Source organism: Pinus tabuliformis, chromosome 4_1 (assembly GCF_031772625.1).
Source record: "Pinus tabuliformis cultivar Carrire ecotype Pingquan chromosome 4_1, CPIR1, whole genome shotgun sequence".
Taxonomy (NCBI): Eukaryota; Viridiplantae; Streptophyta; class Pinopsida; order Pinales; family Pinaceae; genus Pinus; species Pinus tabuliformis.
In genome coordinates this window covers 657130220-657150982 of record NC_142303.1, presented here as the reverse complement: position 1 = coordinate 657150982, position 20763 = coordinate 657130220, and the positions used below count along the sequence as shown (strand labels likewise).

General features: G+C 37.8%; 1 protein-coding gene across 1 annotated transcript; it reads left to right on the top strand.

Moving 5' to 3' along the window:
- The first annotated feature begins 1156 nt into the window (after positions 1-1156).
- LOC149177793 (disease resistance protein Roq1-like) lies at positions 1157-5509 on the top strand. Its single transcript, XM_089420211.1, has 4 exons — positions 1157-2085; positions 2200-3295; positions 3420-3692; positions 3853-5509. The coding sequence occupies exons 1-4, from the start codon at positions 1472-1474 to the stop codon at positions 5218-5220; spliced, it is 3351 nt and encodes a 1116-aa protein (XP_089276337.1). The 5' UTR covers positions 1157-1471; the 3' UTR covers positions 5221-5509.
- The last annotated feature ends 15254 nt before the right edge of the window (positions 5510-20763 follow it).

Here is a 20763-nt window from a genome sequence, read left to right as displayed (position 1 = left end):
ATTTATGACACACGATTTGGAATTCATATATAAATTACAACTTACACATAAACAAAATTTAATAAAAATAAATTAATTACCATTAAAATATATATAAAATAAAATTTAATATTGAAACAGTCAATCATCTTTTTAAATTAAAAATATTGATTCAAAATTTTTAAAATGCCTTTATAAATTATAACTCTATAACTTAAGCTAGGAAAGGTTCAGCTTTGACATGAAGGGACTCCCCTTTTCTCACAGTGATTTCATGTTTGTCAATATCGTCCACAAACTTAGCATAATTATAAGCAAATATACAATATATTGGCTCTCAAATTCTTTTGGATAAAAGAAATGAAACCGCAAACTTTATAAAGACGTGACCAATTTGATGCTTCCTCCCATCTTCCATGTCATTCATCCCAAAATTTTCACTGCAGTGGTGATTTTGGAAGGTGTAAGGTGGTCCCTACCACTATAAATATTTCTTTTGACATATTGTCAATCTTCCATCGAATCTCATGTTAGTGGGCCATGCTGTACAACTGTTAGGTGTCATACTTTACCTAATTTTCCATCCCAATTGAAATTATCATCTACATCTGTGACTAAATAGGGTCCTACTTTGTTGTCGTACTGTGTAACATGTGGGTCACAGTTTAGGAAATTCCATGGCGAAGGCCCATCGAGACTATGGTGCACATCCCCTAATATCATAGGTGACCAATATTCCCTTGAAAATATCAATCAATGAAAACTATACTGCCAACCTTGGACGTCCACACTCAGAGTCCCACTTGCTGCTGCTTTAATTTACAGTGATGGACGTCGACTCCCACTTGCTGCTGCTTTAATTTACAGCGATGGACGTCGACTCCCACTTGCTTCTTATGTGGATGGATGCCACCTGTATTGCTTAATAAATTAACTTATCAACCTCAGGAATCAAATCATGTCTCGGGTTAGTGGATGCAGTTGCTTTTGCATAAAGTTTGGGCCCCACATATCTGTGGTCACCATATCTTCTAAACGATGCTGGAATATATGGTCGGTGACTCAACCCTCAATAATGCAGTGAACGAAGGAAATTGGCAGCAACTTTCCTGTTTTCACAATTTAATAATAACGATGCAGGAATATATGGTCGGTGACTCAACCCTCAATAATGCAGTGAACGAAGGAAATTAGCAGCAACTTTCCTGATTTCACAATTTAATAATAAAACAAAAGTATCTTAAATTTCATTCCATTGAAATATATATCGACTTGGTTCGTTCAGCGAAAAACAAATCCTCTGAATTAGTGTCTTCATTTGTTCTCATCGATTCGCTGGTAGGTGGTCTTGCACTAGTGAGATCATTTAGTCGAAAATATTGAGATTCACCGCTCATTCCCAATCTCTGTAAAACATCTTGGATCTCGCTTGTTTCTTTCTTCTCTGTAAAACGTCTTGGATCTAGCTTGCTTCTTTCTTCTTCTGTATCCGATGGCGGATCTCACTGGAGATATCACATGCGTCGCCTCTTCTTCGTCTTCATCCACCAACACTGGCCAGGTTTATGACGTTTTTTTGAACCATCGCGGTCCCGACACAAAGAAAGGCCTCGCCAGCCATATCTACCGTCAGCTTATTGTACGTGGGTTAAGAGTATTTTTGGACCAGCCTGAATTGCGTAAGGGAGAGGACATCGCTTCTCAAATCAAAGAGGCTATTCAAACCGCCTCAGTGCATGTTGCAATATTTTCTCCAAAGTATGCTCAATCAAGATGGTGTCTTGAGGAGCTCGCACTAATGGTGGAATCTGGATCGACAATTATTCCGGTCTTCCATAATGCCGATCCTTCGGAACTTCGCTGGACGCAGAGCGGAGATGGAGTGCTCGCTGGAGTCCAGAGTATCCTCCGCTGTATCTCTCCGTGTCTACTGGGCGAAAAGGGAAGGTATGCTCGAGACCTGCAATTGCTAGAAAACAAAACAACATTGGATCCTCGTACCAACAAAAAGAAGCCACGATATGATTCAAGCACTCTGAAAAAATGGAGGGATGCTCTCCATCTTGTCTCCAAGAAAAGCGGTTTTGATATGAACGGATACGACGGGTAATCGCCATACTTTCTCCACTTTTTTTTCTTAGTTATTTAATGAATAATAAGGTATATCATACTATATTTTCAGAGACGTTTCTCAATCAATATATCGTGCATGTCGTTCAGTGACGAAGGGCGGCTAGTTGATGAGGTCGTCGAAGAAGTGTGGCGAAAAGCTAGGAAAACACCTCTTAATGTGGCCAAATACCCTACTGGCCTCGTTGAAAAAATAGAAGACGTGGAAAGAATGGTGCAGCAGCAAAGCCAGAAGATGAAGGTTGTGGGAATTGTGGGTCTTGGCGGGGTAGGCAAAACGACCCTTGCAAAAGAATTCTTCAACAAACACAGATCAAATTATGATCGATATTGTTTCCTGTCTGATGTGAGAGAAACCGCAGCGAAGAGCTCTTTAAGTTCGTTGCAGACAAAACTTCTCAAAAACTTGGCTTATTTGGAGAACGTGCAAATAAGCAACACCGATGAAGGCATTGAGGAGCTCCGAAAGCATCTCTCATCCTCCCGCCGATCTCTGATAGTCTTAGATGATGTTGATCATATTGATCAACTTGACGCATTGTTTTCACCAGTGATAGATACCATTCAGGCCAGTAGTTTAATCTTGGTTACTTCTCGCAATAGGGATGTCCTTACAAGCTCGGGAATTCTAGACGCGTCTACTTACAAGCAAACAGGCCTTAACCGGCAACAGTCTAGAGCACTATTCTGCTCGCATGCCTTTGACCAGAGTTGTCCTGTGACGGGATTTGAACAACTGGTTGAAGATTTTTTGGATTTCTGTGATGGATTGCCCTTATCTCTCAAGGTCATCGGAGCGGCCATTCGTGGAAAAGATTCTGAGATTTGGAAAAGACAGTTAGACAAAATCAGAAGAATACTTCCTGATGATATTCATAGCAAGCTTAAAATTAGCTATGATGGTCTGGATAAAGAGCAGCAGGAGATCTTTTTAGACGTCGCCTGTTTTTTTATAGGAGAAAACAGAGATACTGCCATCACAATATGGAACGGATCTGGCTGGGACGGATGGCTGGGTCTCCGTAACTTACAGAACAGATGCCTTGTAGAGATCGACAGTGAAGAGTGTATAAGAATGCACGACCACCTCCGCGATCTCGGCAGAGATGTAGCAGAGAAGGAACATCCGCTTCGGCTTTCGCGACCAAATGTCAATCTTCTTCGTACTCTTTCCCCCTCATCGCCTGTACGTATGTTGAAGCTCTCCACGGATTTTCAAATTAGCATTGCCATATCTGAATTGCCTTTTTGTTTTGAAATTTTATAAGAAAAATAATCATGTTTTTAACAGCTCCAAGTGAACAATTCAGGTGCGAGGAATTAGCAGGGATTATGGAAATGGCAGCGAACAATTTTTCGAATACATTAGGGTCAACTGCAACCTAAGCAGGTTGGAACTGCTTAGGGGTGAAGGTTCTTTTGTTGAAAGCGTATTCAGTGCAGCGCAGTTACGACAACTGATATATCTCCGATGGGAGAAGTGTCCGATCTCCTCAATATCTTTCACAATTCCTACAAGGAATTTAAGAGTGTTATACATAGAGGGGGAAAAATTGAACACACTCTGGCAACATGCATCTCAGGTAGTATAAATTCTAATTGATTTGGACAGACATCGATTTACATTTCTCTTCAAATAATAAAATTGCTTGCATTTAAGAATTGTCTTTGTTTATCACGATGTCAAATAGGTGACATTTACAGAGGCAAATCAACTTTAATGTTTTTATGTACACATTGCAGGCACCACTACAGTTGGGGGAATTGTATATTGATGCTCCCCTTTCAGAGGTTCCAGAGTCTATTGGTAAACTGAATCAGCTCGAAAGAATTGTCCTCAAAAATGGTTATTTTAAAACTTTACCATATGAATTCTATGATATGCATTCATTGAAGCATATCACGTTACAAAACTGTGAACAAATGATGTTGCTGCCGGATTCAGTTGGGATCTTGACGGGCCTCGAGACACTCGATTTTTCCGGGTGCTCCAGCTTGAAGCAGCTCCCAGACTCGACGGGGCAGCTGACGGGCCTCAAGAGTCTCAACTTGGAATACTGCACCAGCCTGCAGGGGCTCCCAGACTCGGTGGGGCAGCTGACGGGCCTCCAGGAACTCTACTTGGGCGGGTGCTCCAGCCTGCAGGGGCTCCCAGACTCGGTGGGGCAGCTGACGGGCCTCCAGGCACTCCGGTTGGACTGGTGCTCCAATCTGCAGGGGCTCCCAGACTCGGTGGGGCAGCTGACGGGCCTTCAGGCACTCCGCTTGGACTGGTGCTCCAGCCTGCAGGGGCTCCCAGACTCGGTGGGGCAGCTGACGGGCCTCCAAGAGCTCGGCTTGGGCGCGTGCTCCAGCCTGCAGGGGCTCCCAGACTCGGTGGGGCAGCTGACGGGCCTCCGGAGACTCTACTTGGACGGGTGCTCCACCCTGCAGGGGCTCCCAGACTCGGTAGGGCAGCTGACGGGCCTCCAGGGACTCTACTTGTACGGATGCTCCAGCCTGCAGGGGCTCCCAGACTCGGTGGGGCAGCTGACGGGCTTGGAGAAACTCAACTTGTACAAGTGCTCTAGCCTGCAGGGGCTCCCAGACTCGGTGAAGCAGCTGACGGGCCTCCAGGAACTCTACTTGGGCGGGTGCTCCAGCCTGCAGGGGCTCCCAGACTCGGTGGGGCAGCTGACGGGCCTCCAGGGACTCGGCTTGGACCGGTGCTCCAGCCTGCAGGGGCTCCCAGACTCGTTGGGGCAGCTAACGGGCCTCCAGGAACTCAGCTTGGGCGGGTGCTCCAGCCTGCAGGGGCTCCCAGACTCGGTGGGGCAGCTGACGGGCCTGGAGAATATCTACTTGAATGGGTGCTCCAGCCTGCAGGGGATCCCAGACTCAGTGGGGCAGCTGACGGGCCTCCAGAGGCTCAACTTGGAAAACTGCACCAGCCTGCAAGGGCTCCCAGACTCAGTCGGGGACTTAACAAGACTCAAATGGCTTAACTTGTCTGGGTGTTCCAATTTACAGATGCTGCCCAATTTTCGGCATTTGAGCTCGTTGGAGGAGCTTCACTTGTCTGGATGTTCCAATTTACAGATGCCGCCCAATGTTCAGCATTTGAGCTGGTGAAGCTTTATGTGTCTCGCTGTTCAAAACTGCAATGGGGTGCTGGAGTAGGCGAGTCCCTGCGCCATCGACTGGGAAATGGCTTCATCGAAGAAGGCGGCGAAAACATTAATGAATAAAGCTGAGCGAGTTGTATAATATAAGAGAACTTCTTAATATTAGATGGCCACGGTCCTCGCCACACCCAGCAAAGAGCGCTTTGTCATTAATCAGAGGCAAAATGAATTACACAATGTACAGAATGCTCTACATTTTACTGGTGCAAAATATGTTGAGCCATAATAACATTTGAGTTTACGGTGCATATAACATTCGAATTTATAGTGATTTTTTTAATATTTATTTTTTCTTAAATACAACGCATAAATATAAATTTTGTTTTTTAAATAATTTTCATTAATAAATTTACTTTTATTATTATTATTCAATTTATATATTATTAGATTAATATAAATTTTTGGATCATATATTTTAGTTATTTAAATATTATTGGTATAATAAATAATAATTAATTTTTCATATATTTTTTAATTTCCAATTTTAAATCCTTTCATTTATATTTCAATTATTTATTTTTTTAATAAATTTCAATTTTAGTGTATATATATATTTTTTTTTAATATTAATTTATTATATATTTGTTAATTTTTTTTAAATTTATTTTCTATTTTAAATATTCAAAATCCTTAATACATATTTGAGTTGCTTACTCATATATATATATATATATATATATATATATATATATATAAGTAAGTAAGTAATTAATTGAATGAATAATATATACAATTTTCAAATCTAATAATAGCATCATAATATTGATGACATCCTATAAATAATAGTGATATTTATAGATGGCATCAAATATTAAGTGAGCAAGAACAAGATTTTCATGAATGATATTTCTCATTTATGTAGATTGTTGTACTTGCAAACCAAACATCTACAACTAATTAACCAAATAGACAACAATATTGATGATGACTAATTAAATTTACTCTTGATCTCTTTTACACTAATACTTATATTTATATGAATAAATATAAATAAACAATTTTGTAAAATATAATTAGTTTAATATATAGCTTTTACAGAAAAACATTTAACAAAATTAAATTTTATAAATAAAAAAAAAACTAAACATATGTAATTTCTCACCTCATCCTTCACCTCAAGTAAGATCTATACTACAATGGAGAGGATAACAAACTATATTTCAACCACCTAAAGTAGATCCAACAACCTTTCAAAAATAAATGAATTATATTAGTTTTATTAAAATTTATTCAATCTTAGTATATAACCATTTTAAATATATTCCATAATGATTATATAAAATTTAAAAAATTGGCATAATTAAAAATTAGTTTAGTATTTTCTTCACCATAATAACAATGAATACATCAAGGTTTCCATGTAACTATCTCCCTCTATCACCACACTTCAAGAGGGGTACAATGTTTGTCTTTTTCCAATGAAGGTTGTGAATTCATTCACATTTGAACTAATCCTCTTTGTTTGGATAGAAGACCTTGTACAACACCCTTTTCGTGTTTCCATTAAGGCCATTTAAAGGAATCACTTTAATAGCATAAAACAATCAATCATTTTCTTGAATTATAGCCCTTTCAAAAGTTTGACATGATACAAAGGAAATAGGCCATTGGGTCATTCACAAGGATCACCCATTTAGTGCCTCCAAAACATTTCCTTGATGTAAGGAAATAGGTGATTGTGTAATTTTGAATGATTTCCTAATAGGTGTTTTTGAATTATCTACCTAATGTAAGGAAATACACCATTAGGCCATTTATAAAAATCCCATTAGGGGCATTTGTAAGATCCGTGTAATGCAAGGAAATATGCCATCAAACCATTTCAAAAGATTGATTATTGAGTGTTGTCTTGCTCAATGTGAGGAATTAGACCATTGAGCCATTTTGAAATATTATCTATTATGTTCTTTCAAAACATCCACACAATGTGAAGAAATAGATCATTAAGCCATTTCAAAAGATTGACTGGTGGGTGCTTTGAAAAGATATACCCAATACAAGGAAATAGGATGTTGAGTCATTTCAAAAAATTGCCCACTGAACACTTTCAAAAAGTTTGGCCCTATTCATTAGGCCTCTTTTGAAGATACAAAGTCAAGCCACTTTGAAAAATAGAACAAGGCCATCAAGCCGACTTTGAAAAAACTCATAAACCAATTTCAAAGTATCACCCAATTGGAATAAATAATGAAATTAACCCATAACAAGCAAAGATCGATAGCCTTATTCCATGTAAATACTTCAAATTTCAACATATGGGGGCTGACGATCCTTAAACACTTTGAACATCAACAAAAGGACTTAAATTTGGCCAAAGGATTTGAACAACATTCAAAATCAAAAAGTTTGATGGTTTATTTAAAAACTCTACTTCATATTGGCATCTAACATGTAGCCATTGAATATGCATAAATGAATTGAATTAGATGTGCCCATCACAATCCAACTTTAAATGCATAATGTATGTCTTGAGGAAATAAACTATATGGGAATTCCAAATTTAAAAAAAACATTTGCAACAATTATGTATGCAACTTCATACATAAACAACAAACAAGCTTAATCAATAGAATTATATAACATTTCATTAAAGAGATGGAACACTTACCTTTAAAACAAATTGGTCTAAGGAAATCAATTGTTGATAGAGAAACTTTCCACCCAATTGTAGGCATCCACTGCATATACTACCCCCAAGCAAGGATGAGGTCAACTGATCCAAGACTATCCCAAAAGGCCAAAATTTCAAAGTCCTCAAATCTCACTGAAACCTAGCTCAAATCAAAGATCTCAGCACTCTGAATCCAATGGCGTGAATGACATGTCAATCCTACATTGTATGTGAAAGTTATAACCATCTAAATTTGTTGTCAAACAGTAAAAGTTTTGTGCAGGTAGGCCTCATAGACTGCCACCTGGCACTCCCACAAGCCACCACATGGAATCTCTCTCAACGAGTATCAAATCTTCCGGGCCAACTAGGGCATGATATATGTGCATCACTGGGCATAATAAGTGGCCCAATCACGGGGCGCCATGTGGCCTAATCACAAGGTGCCACATGGCACCATGTGGTTGGTCGATCAACCTTGGCCAAATATGGCAGGGTGACTAGTAGGAGATAACTTGGCAGTCTAGACTATTTTTGGTGGATTCAAAGACAAGTTGGCGGTCATGGTTAAGTTTGGCAAAGGAAAGTGGTAATGGGTTGGTGGGCCAGCAAAACCCCAAACTCCAAACTTCACGGATAGGTGGCGTTGACCAAACAACTGTTTTGTTTTCAATTAAAAAATTTCATATGATTTAGGTCCACGGGGTTTGAACCTATGACCCCCTCGCACCAAACGCACTAGCAATAAACTACCAACCACCTGTTGGTGCAACGGGAAAGCTAAAAGGAGATTTCAATCCGAAATGCAATCCTCCAATAATTTTCTTTTTTTTCCCACAATTGCTATGAAATGATTTGGTAGCATCCATTTTCTAATTAACTGTGTAGTCTCTACATAATGATTTGGTAATGTTGTTTGCTACAAAATGATTTGGCAGTACGCTGTCAAATTTCTATACAATGATTTTGGGGAAGATGAATTGACTTATCTCTTTCCCATTCCAACTCTCAACGTCCCTGACTTGCTACTCAATATAGTAAACGATTTACTTTGCCTTTCTTTACCAAAGTTTGCAACATTAGTTCAAACTTGACAGTCGAAAAACCAATCTAACCGAGGTTTTGACCATATTCAAAATATGGTACTCTATTTCAGTTTACTAGCGTTCAATTAGCTAGAAAAAATCCACTCATTCACTATTCCAAAAAGGAATGAGAATTACTCCAAGGTATTTGAAACCGATACAACAAGAATACAAAATATAAATGAACAAATCACATAATGACTACAGCCATAATGTACAAATTATTAATGTAAATCGATTCAACAAGTTATAGCCTCTCAAAATGATCAAACACACAGGAATAAAAATGCAATTAATATCAATTCATAAGAACAAATATATTTGGTTTAATCATAGGGTTTTGATTCAATCTCGAACCATACAAACTCACAGTGCCATTTGTTGTTCATTTACGCCATTCACACAAAAATACCTTCTAATTCACACAGATTAGCAAGTACAGGTGGGTCTACAACTTCAAAATTATAGTTACACAGAGAAACAATGAGTTCCTCTATTCTTCTCCCTCGGGAGATTCTAGACACTCCTCCTCTTTATTCCCCCAAAAGAAAAAAACTATGAAAAACAAGAATCATGGAATGTGAATCATTTCCCCTTCTCCACAATATAAGGGAACTGAAAACTAAACTTATGTTAGAAAATAACTTCTCCAACTTATTTGTAAAAGAAATCAAAACTCACTCCTAAATTAAACTTTTAAAATTTCTTAACAAAAATGTTGGGTGTGTGTTATATTCTTTCCATGACTATCCTCACGTGCGGACCTACCTATGGTTTTGTGCAAGGGTTTTGCACATGGTTTTTGGCATGATGGTTTTCTGTCCATGGTATCTTGTAAATCCGGTCAAGGGAACTATGGTTATGTTCTAATCCAGGCTTAATGGATTGGGGTTTATGAATGCTTCAGAATGTATATATATGTGTGTAACAATGAAAGGAATATAATGAAAAATCAATCTGGTAGTCCCAATTTTGGGATCCAAGGTAAAATCTCTGTGTATTTGTTTTGTGTTTCTCACCATTATATATTTTCTATTTTTAATAATTTGTTTGCAGGTAGTTTTGGTACAGGGTTAAAACCTACATTTGGTATGAGAGTTGTTTCAGCTTCAAGGGTATGCCTTTACTATTGAGGGTTTTTTCTTAGGCCTGTGTTAGACCCTGTTTAGTGGGAGATTTGCGGGATCGATTCTTGCGGTGAAAGAAGATGGAAAGCAGTGGAAATATAGAGATCGAGAAATTTAATGGTCAGAGTTTTGAGTTGTGGAAACTCAAGATGGAGGATCTACTGGTGGATAAAGAAAAATGGATCGCAGTAGATCCGGGTAATAAACCAACGACAATGTGAGATGAAAACTCATCGAAGTTGGATCAGAAAATAAAGAGCATAATACGACTGTGTATCTCAGATTTGGTATTGTTGAATGTATCAAGGGAGGTTATGGTGAAGGCTTCGTGGGAAAACGTAGGGACTTTGTACCAATCTAAGTCTCTGGTGAACAAACCGTTCCTACGGAAAAATTTGTATAATCTGAGGATGAAGGATGAAGACTTAGTGATAAAGAATTTGAACGCATTTGATACTATGGTAAGTCAATTGTTATTTGTTGATATTAAAATTTCAGATGATGATAATTGCATCAGTTTGTTGTGTTCTCTACTAGATTCGTGGCATAGTATGGTTGTTGCAATAGCTATCAATACAACTACCTTGAAGTTTGATGAAATAGTCTCATCCTTGCTATTAGAGGAGATGAGATGAAAAAAACTGGAGGGCTAGAATGGAGATTCTTTGTTTATGTGAGGACAGTCCCAGAATAGAAACAAAAATAAGTCCTCGAGTGGGAGATCTAAATCTAGAGGGAGATCTAAATCTCCATGAAAAACCTATAAAGGTGTGCTAGAAATGCGAAAAGGAAGGGTGCTTCAAAAGGACAGTAGGTTTAAATCTCCTAAAAAAGGGAAGGGATCTGATGATGCTCCTTATATAGAGGCAAAAACCACCTCATATGAAGGAGGGGATGTGTACTTGGCTTCTTCTTCAAGTACACATGTAGATCATGAGGCATGGGTTATTTACTCATGTGCATCCTTTCACTTCACTCCCCATAGGGAGTGGTTATGTGAGTATGAGAAATATGATGGTGGTGATGTCTTCTTAGGGGATGATAGGAAGGCTAGAATCATTAGATGTAGAAAAGTCAAGATGAGGTTGCAAGGTGGAAGGATTAGAACACTTTCGGGTGTTCTTGGGAAGCCGAATCATGTGAGTTTCCCCTCTCGTGCTAAGAGGGTGAAAGGGATATTAAAGCTTATGCATAGTGATGTGTTTGGACCTGTGTAGGTTCCATCACTGGGTAAGTCTGTGTATTATGCATTATTTATAGATTTCTTCTCAAGGAATACATGGATATATTTCCTAAGGAATAAATCTGAAGTCTTTGATAGGTTTAAAGAATTTAAGGCTCTAGTTGAAAAACAAACAGAAAAGAAGGTAAAGGTGACGAGGATAGATAATAGTGGAGAGTTCTGCAAGAAGGAATTTGAAGAGCTATGTAATAAGTGTGGTATAACATGACAAAAGACTACTCCATACACACTTCATCAAAATGAAGTTGCAGAAAGAATGAACATGACGTTTATGGAAAAGGAAAGAAGCACGATTAGTGGTTTCAGGTTAAGACAATAGTTTTGGGCAGAGGCAGTGGATACTGCATGTTACCTGGTTAATAGATCACCTTCATCAACATTGGAGGAGAATTTTCCACATGTGGTATGGAATGGTAAGAAACCATCACTTTCACATCTGAGGGTATTTGGATTTGATTCATATGTACATGTTTCAAAGGAGAAAAGAACTAAGTTGGATAGTAAATCTGAAAGGTGCATCTTTAATGGGTATAAGGATGGTTTAAAAGGTTATAAGCTTTGGAACCCAAAAATAAGGAAGGTTGTGTTCAACTGAGATGTGGTGTTTAGAGAGGTGAAATATGTTATTAAACATGAAGTCCTACCAAAGGAACCTGAGAAGATAGAGTTTGAGCTAAAGGAGGAAGAATCAAACTCTACACCAGAATAAGAATCAGAAGATAAAGAGCCACAAACTCCAGTTGTGAGAAGATTAGTTCGAGAAAGAAGGCAACTAGAAATGCATATTCCATCTTATTTTTGTTCAAACTTTTCTTTATCTATTACTAATGATGATCCCAAAATTGTCAGGGAGGCAGTAGATTCAGAGGATGGGAAATTTTGGAAAGATGCCATGGTTGATGAAATGGAATCTTTGGAGAAAAAAGAGGCTTGGGATTTGGTGGAGTTGTCGAGTGTAAGGAAACCCATTGGAAGAAAATGGTTGTTTAAGAAGAAGATGAATGCAGAAGGCAAGGTGGAGAAATACAAAGTTTGATTGGTAGAAAAAGGTTATTCCCAAGTATCGGGAATTGATTTTGGTGATATTTTTTCTCCTCTTGCTAATGTAGCTTCTATTAGATTACTTCTATTTGTTGTTGTTGCTTTTGATTTTTAAGTATAACAGATGGATGTGAAGACATCATTTATTCACAGGGATCTTGAAGAAGAGATCTACATGAAGCAACTTGAAGTTTTTGCGGTGAAGGGTAAGAAAGAATTGGTATGCTCGTTAAAAAATTCTCTATATGGTTTAAAACACTCACCAAGGATGTGGTATAAGAAATTTGATACATATAGATAAAGACTTGGCTTCAAAAGAAGCATATCATATCCTGTGTGTATTTTAAAGTAATTGGTGACCATGTTATTTATCTAGTCTTGTATGTGGATGATATGTTGTTGATTGGAAATGACAAAGAAATTATCCAGGATTTAAAGACCCAATTATCCTCCAAATTCAACATGAAGGATCTCGGTGCTGCAAAATATATTTTGGGCATGGAAATTAAATGAGATCGGGCAAAGAGGAAGCTCTATTTAAACCAGAGGAAGTATGTCGAGACAATACTGTAGAGGTTTAATATGCATGATAGTAAACCGGTGAATGTTATTATTCCTGTAGCTATGAAGCTATCTGCTAAACAATGTCCCAGACACAAGAAGAGGAAGAGGACATGTCACATGTTCCATATGCAAGCGTAGTCGGTAGCCTGATGTATGAAATGGTCTGTACTAGACCATACATTGCACATGCGGTGGGAGTATTGAGCAAGTTTATGTTAAAACCAAGAAAGGAGCATTGGACATAAGTGAAGCCATTTTTTAGGTATTTGCGTAGCACTAGTGATTATGGTTTTTTCTACCAAGAAAGACTAGGATTGGACAAAGTTTTGGACATCCAAGGCTTTGTTGATGTAGACTAGGTTGGAGATCTAGATCAGAGAAGATCTACAAGTGGGTATGTGTTTAGCCTATTTGGAGGTGCATTCAGTTGGATGAGCAAGAAACAGTCTGTAGTGGCAATTTCAACTACAGAGGAAGAATACATGGTAGTCACTCATGCAAGCAAGGAAGAATTTTGGTTGCAGAGATTGTGTTCAAGTATGAGGTTGGTATAGCGAGCTATAAGGATAGAGTGTGACAACCAAAGTGAAATTTTATTGGCAAAGAACCCTACTTATCATTAAAAAACAAAGCACATTAATGTTTAGTATCACTTTGTGAGGGATATGGTTGAGGACAAAAAGGTGTTGTTGGTAAAGGTTGACACTTCAAAGAATGTTGCAGATGCATTGACGAAGTCTGTGAGCACTGAGAAGTTTTGTTGGTGTAGAGAAACAATGGGTGTTCCAGGGCTAGACCAATGACTAAGTTATCCTGTGGAAAGAAAACAACAAGTGGGAGAATGTTGGGTGTGTTTTATATTCTTTTCACAACTAGCCTCATGCGTGGGGGGGAAGTAGCCCCCCTGCATGGGGTCCGTGGCAACACCCCGTAATTTTTCTTTGGACCCTATATTAGGTGGGTGGACCTACCTATGGTTTTGTGCATGTTTTTCACATGGTTTTGGGCATGATGATTTTCTTCCCATGGTATCTTGTAGATCTGGTCAAGGGAACTATGGTTATATTCGAAACCAGGGTTAATGGATTGGGGTTTATGAATGCTTCGACATATATATATATATATATATATATATGTGTGTGTGTGTGTGTGTGTGTGTGTGTGTGTGTCTGTTGTAACATTAAAAGGAATATAATGAAAAATCAATCTGGTAGTCCTGGTTTTGGGATCTAGGGGAAAATCTCTGTGTATTTGTTTTGTGTTTCTCGCCATTGTATATTTTCTATTTTTAAGAATTCGTTTGCAGGTAATTTCTGTACAGGGTTAAAACCTACAATAAAATCCCCCCCCCCCAGCATTACCACGTGACCATCCCATCACATTGGTAAGCTCTTATCTATACTTCATCAAATTTTGTGCTCGCATAATGCACCTGCATGAAGCTCCCCAGGAAAGAAATATTTATGAGCTCCTGATCATAAGGTCTTCTACAGAATAACCTGCTTTATGTAGAGATGAAACACTCATCCAAGTAGAATCCTCAACTGAATGACCTTTCCACTTCACCAATTACTCCAAATATTCCTTTCCTCTTATTTGCTTTGCAACTTTGTGTCCAAAATCATTTCAGCCTCCAATGTTTTTTCCATAGGCATTTGTTTTACCCATTGTTGCTCACTGACTTCATCACTGTCTGCATTTAATATAGATGAGTGTTTGTCACCAACTAGATAAAGGTACAAATCAGTTACATTGAAAATAGGTGAAATACCTATACATGTAGGTAAACTCTAGTTCTTAAGCATTTGTAGTAAACTAACCAAGTATCTTGCAAGGACCTATTTTCTTCATCTTATTTTTATTATACTTCTTTCCTGGAAATCTCTCCTTTCTTAGGTGAGCTAAGGCTATGTCTCCTACTTCAAAGTTCACTTCCCTTCTTTTTAAATATACATTTTGCTTCTATTTGGAGTTGTTGACTTGTAACCTCTTCTTAACTTGGTCATGCAAATCACTCATTTCTACTGCAAAATATTCTCCTTCAACACTTGTGTGTTCTAATATGCCTAAATCTCATAGTTCACAAACTCCCTTAGGATGCATCCCATACAAAATATGAAATAGGCATTTCCCTGTGCTCTTATTTGGTGAATCATTAAATGTGAACTCAACTTGAGCTAATACATGATCCCATTGCTTGGGTTTACCACCCACAAGGCTTCTCAATATGTTCCCAAGACTTCTATTCACCACTTCGGTCTATCCATTAGACTGTGGATGATAATATGAGTTGAATTTTAACTTGGTTCTAAGTTTCTTCCATAAGGTTCTCCAAAAATGCCCTATAAACCCTGTGTCCCTGTCAGAAATTATACTCTTCAACAAGCCATGTAATCAAACAATCTCATTGAAAAACAAATTAGCCACATGTGTAGCGTCACTATTTTTGTAACATGGAATAAAATGAGCCATTTTCGTAAATTTGTGCACAACTACAAGTATTGAGTCATTACCTCGCTGAGGCTTTAGTAAAACCAAAACAAAATCTATACTCACTGAGTCCCATGGTCTATAGGGAATATGTGAAGCAGTATATAGTCCAACATTTTGACTCTTTCCTTTTGCATGCTAACACATCCTACACCTACTCACATATTTTTACACATCCACTCTCATATTTGGCTAGAAATAAAAATGGTTCAGCTGCCCAAGTTTCTTATCAACACCAAAATGTCCTACCAACCCTCTATTGTGATTTTCTTGTATCAAGTTCTCTCTCATAGAACAATTGAGAATACATAGTTAGTTTTTCTTTAATAACAAACCATCTTGCAACATGATCTCTTTCCATGGGCTGCTATCTTTGTTTACACGATTCTTGCATGCATCAAAAGATTCTTGAAAATGAACATCAACTTCATACAAATCCTTTAAATAATCAAAACCTAAAAGTTTCACTTGACTCTCTTACATGATCAAACTTCTCCTACTTAAAGCATCAACTACCTTGTTTGCTCGTCCACTTATATGCTCCATAACAAAGGCAATAATCTGCATAAATTCAACCCACTTGGCATGCTTTTTATTCAACTTTTGATGATGCATTATATAGTGTAATGCAAAATTATCAAAGAACATAACAAACTCCTTAGGCATTAAATAGTGCCTCCAATGCTTCAAAGCTTGAACCACAACATAGAATTATTTGTCATAAGAAGAGTATTTATGTTTTGAGTCACTTAACTTCTCGCTGAAATATGCAATAGGTTTATCTTCTTGGCTTAGTACAACTCCAATGGTTGTCCCACTAACATCACATATTACTTGGAAAAGCTTATTAAAGTTGGGAAACTTCAACACTAGTATCTAAGTGATCCTCTTCTTCAATAGCTGGAAACTTTCCTCTGTTGTTGTTGTCCAACAAAATGGTTGTCTGTCCTTCTTAATTGTATCTATGTTAGGTGCACAAATACCACTTAAGTTTTTGATAAACTTCTGATAGAAGTTGGCTAAGCCATGACAACTTATAACTTCGAAGATGCTCTTGGGTGAAGTCCAATACACAATTGCCTCTATTTTCTCAGGATCCATTTTTAGTCCATATTTTGAAATGACTAAACCTAAGTATACTGACTTAGGTTTCATAAAAGTACATTTCTTCATGTTAATTAGCAACTTTTCTTGTTGCAATGTCTCCCGAACATATCTCACATGTCTAAGGTGCTCTTTTTTAGTTTTATTGAAAATTAAGATATCATCTAAGTAAACAATAACAAACTTACCAATGAACTCTTTCAAGACTTCGTTCATCAACCACATGAATGTATTGGGTGAATTTTTTAGTCCAAATGGAATGACTAGCCGTTCGTACAATCTGCCATTGGTCTTGAAAGATGTCTTCCACTCGTCCCTTTCTTTGATCATAATTTGATGGTAACCACTTTTCAGATAAATCTTTGAAAAGTAAGTTGCTCCACTCAAACAATCCATCATATAATCCATTAGTGGCAATGGAAACTTGTATCTAATCATGATCTTGTTCATTGCTCTGGAATCTGTACACATCCTCCACTCTCCATCCTTCTTTGGACTTAGTAATGTAGGCACAACACATGGACTCAAGCTCTCTCTTATCAACCCTTTATATAACAACTATTGAAATTGTTTCCCTATTTCTTCATTTTCCTTTGGTATCATTTGATATGCAACCTAATTTGGAAGGCTTGCTCCCGATATCAAATATATGTGATGGTTTATGCTTCTTTTGGGTGGAAACTTTCTTGGAAAATCATCTACTACAATAAAATTAAATTCATGCAACATTTCCTAAATTTCAATAGATAAATTTACAATTTCAACGTGCACAAGTATTACCTTTGGTTTGTAGATTACGCCATAACTGAATTCCTCTTTCTCCACCTGTTGTAGAAATTATTTACCACTTAACAAAAGTGTTTTTGGGATGATTGTTTTAGTTGCACTCTCTTATTTCAATGGTACAAGATTAGGTTTGATGCCATCATTTTCAAACTTGTAGCAATTTATCTCTCCATTATGTATCACTTTCCTATCAAACTGCCATGGTTTACTATAACAACCCTCGTAAAAAATACATGTAATAAAAGTTAATATAGGAAAAATAATAACCATGGTCATGGGACACGTATTCCAAGATGAATGTTGTGAAAATTATCCTAGTGTGGGTGTTCATTTGGTTTATTATGGCTATAGAAATTGGCAAAGGAAATAACTAAGGCTTTGCTAAGGCTTTGGAAAGGCTAAGTGACATTTATTGACATTTATTTAAGAAAATAATGGAAATTAGGAGAAAAGGAAGCTGAAAGGTCACAGGTTGTATGTGAGGAGGAAAATGAAGGAAAATAATGGAAAATGGAGAAAATAAAGGCCTCATTAATAAAAAAGTATTATGAGGATCATTTCAAGGCTTTTAATCAGTTCAGTTTTGGAGCTCTCATTCTATTCTCTCTCTCTCTCATACTCTTATACACTTACAGTTTCTTGGAGCATTCTTGGAGGAGTATGTCATAATTGGGATTTTGAGAAAGAAGGAAAATAAAAAGCAGGATAGAAAAGGAGGACATCAAGATCAATAGCTACAATGGGTTTTGTTTGCAGGTACCTAGTTACATGTATGACTTCCTTACTAGTTTTGGCATGCATGGCATATGCATGTTGTTTCTTGGTCATGATCTATCATTGGCATGGAAGATTTCCTAGATTGACGGTGGTTTTGCCTAGTCTTGACATTTCTTGGATAGACATAGTGTTTTGGAAGTCTTTCCCTTTTTCTTCCTGGTTGGTTCTCATGTTCCTTTGGTTGTGGGTTGACTTATTAGTTCCTAGAACCTTGGTTGGACAAATTATTTGGAGCCCTGTAACAACATGGGTTGAGTTATTAGTCTTGGAGCCTTGGTTAGAAAAATTCTCTTGAGCCCTTGGTGGGTTTATTTACTAGTCCTGGAGCCTTGGTTGGATAAACGCTCTAAAGCCCGACAACAATTGTGGGTTGAGTTACTAGTCCTGGAGCCTTGGTTGGAACAAATGCTTTGGAGCCCTCGATAGCTTGGGTAGAGACCAATTTGGTGATGGATAGTGATGTCTGATGATGAGGTGGAATCATTGGTTGAGGGTTGAGGTGGTTTTGCCTCTGAAAGCCCTGGTTTGATTTTGATGGATTTGTTCTATTAGAATCCACATTCATGCTTGGAATATGGCATGGAGGTGATTGGTTGAAGAGAGACTTGGTTCAACAAATCTATGGTTGGGTGGAACATTGAAGTCTTGAACTTGGTTGGCCTTTGCATTCATCAATAAGATCTCTCTTTCTCCTTGGTATTTTATGGGTAAATATAATTGTTTATATGTGGCTTATATGGTTGTTATATCCTTGATATTTATGTTGGTTATATGTTAGTTATGAATGAGTTTTATGACAGTAATAATATATGGCTCTCATCATGTTTTGGTTAATCACTAAATGTACAATGAATATATGTCTTAGTAGATGGTAATTCAGTTATTGCAATGAGGAATCAATGATTCTTAGTGATTCTTAGATAAGTATGAGACCCCTATGTTCAAATCTATTGTTTAAACCTGTAGAATGTATATTTGTGACATGCTTGATGAAATTCCTGTCATGGCTAGTAGGGGTCCAGTCAAGTCCTTGTTCAATTATTATCATTTGTATCATTTTTTTGAGGTTACCTTTCATTTCTGGAAGTTTCATGGAGCTCTGTGTAGTGGCCTGAGCCTTGGCCCTTAAAAAATGGCACAAAATCCAAAGTTTCTGGCACAAAACTACCTGGAAAAGTCCCCAATCGCGTGCATACCTTGCTGTGGGAGCGACTGGAGGGTCCCAGTCGCATGCATGCCCATGTCAAGGGAGAAACTGAGGGGTTGGAGGGCTCCTGGGAGTTCTTTTGTAGGTGTATAAGGTCAGGTTGTCTGTGTTCTATCAGTTCCACTTCCATAACCATTACATAGGGAGTTGAATCATATCATAGTAAATCTTTGTCACATGTTTACCCTAGTTTCCCATTTACTTGGGTAGATGTGGGAAGAGGGTGTTACAGAGTGGTACCAGAGCATGGTTTCGTTCTCCTTGGGTGATGTCTGGTTTCCATTCCTCTTGGATGAATGTGTTATCATATGTACATGTCGGTTCATATAGGTCCTTGTGCTTGTTTCATATGCATGGTGTTGGTCATGATTACATTAGTGTCGACATATGAAAGTTGATGGTGTCGTTGTTGACCATATTTGTTGTGAGTGTATGTCGGTCATGAATTGGTTATGTGTGTCAGTGTTCATATGTAGTTATGCATACATTGGCACGATGATAATTGTCGTGCATGAGGTCATGGCATATGGTTGGTATGGTCATGCATTGATGATTGGATAGTGATCTAAATGATGAATAAATGTTGATATAATTATATATATATATATATATATATATATATTTCACTAATATGGCTGGTCTTGTAAACGAGATATCCTCCCCGAACTATACTAAGGTACATTAGTTTGTTTATGATTTGGTTTAGCTAACATAATATACCTTGTAGGAAGAAGAGATCAAAGATGACTAGAAAGATGGTAGATTACAGAGATTCTCCGTACAAATCAGATGAGTAGCGTGGTGTTGGGAACTCTTCTAACCTAGCAGGTACATTGAGGAGTTTGAAGGAAGAAATAAGAGTTGTAAAGAAGATAAAAACATAATCATGTAGGCACATGAGAAAGAACTAGAAGTCAATGCAGTAATTATTTAGAGTCTATCAGAATTCCAGTGGCAGGTACTACTTCATATCAACTATGGATAGGAGGATAAGGCTAATGAGGCATATCGTAAGAGATCACATAGTGGGCACAAGTCATACAAAGAAGACATGATCAGAGATGACATGTTCTTGGATACACTAGACACGAGAGGTGATGGACACAGGTACTATTATAGTTCTAGTTCTAACAGGTATCATGGTCATCATCGTTATCATCCTTACAGGAGGAGTGATAGGGGATATTTTTTGGATGGGTTCAAGAAAGCAAAGCCACCTACCTTTGATGGGGAAATGAAGAAATCACAGGATGCAGAAGCATGGTTTCTTGGAATGAATAAGTTCTTCAGGATACATGATTACTCAGAGAAAATGAAGGCCATAATAACTACATTCAGTCTTAAAGGTAAAGAAGATATATGGTGGGAAGATGTAAAGAGCGTCGGAGATAATTATGAGGAGGAGTTGACCTGGAGTAAATTCGAGAGACTATTTAAGAAGAAGTACCTATTAGA

Coding starts and splice junctions, on each gene's coding strand:
- LOC149177793 (XM_089420211.1), top strand. CDS start 1,472: ATGGCGGATCTCACTGGAGATATCACATGCGTCGCCTCTTCTTCGTCT. Junction 2,086..2,199: donor GATATGAACGGATACGACGG/GTAATCGCCATA, acceptor CATGTCGTTCAG/TGACGAAGGGCGGCTAGTTG. Junction 3,693..3,852: donor TCTGGCAACATGCATCTCAG/GTAGTATAAATT, acceptor TACACATTGCAG/GCACCACTACAGTTGGGGGA.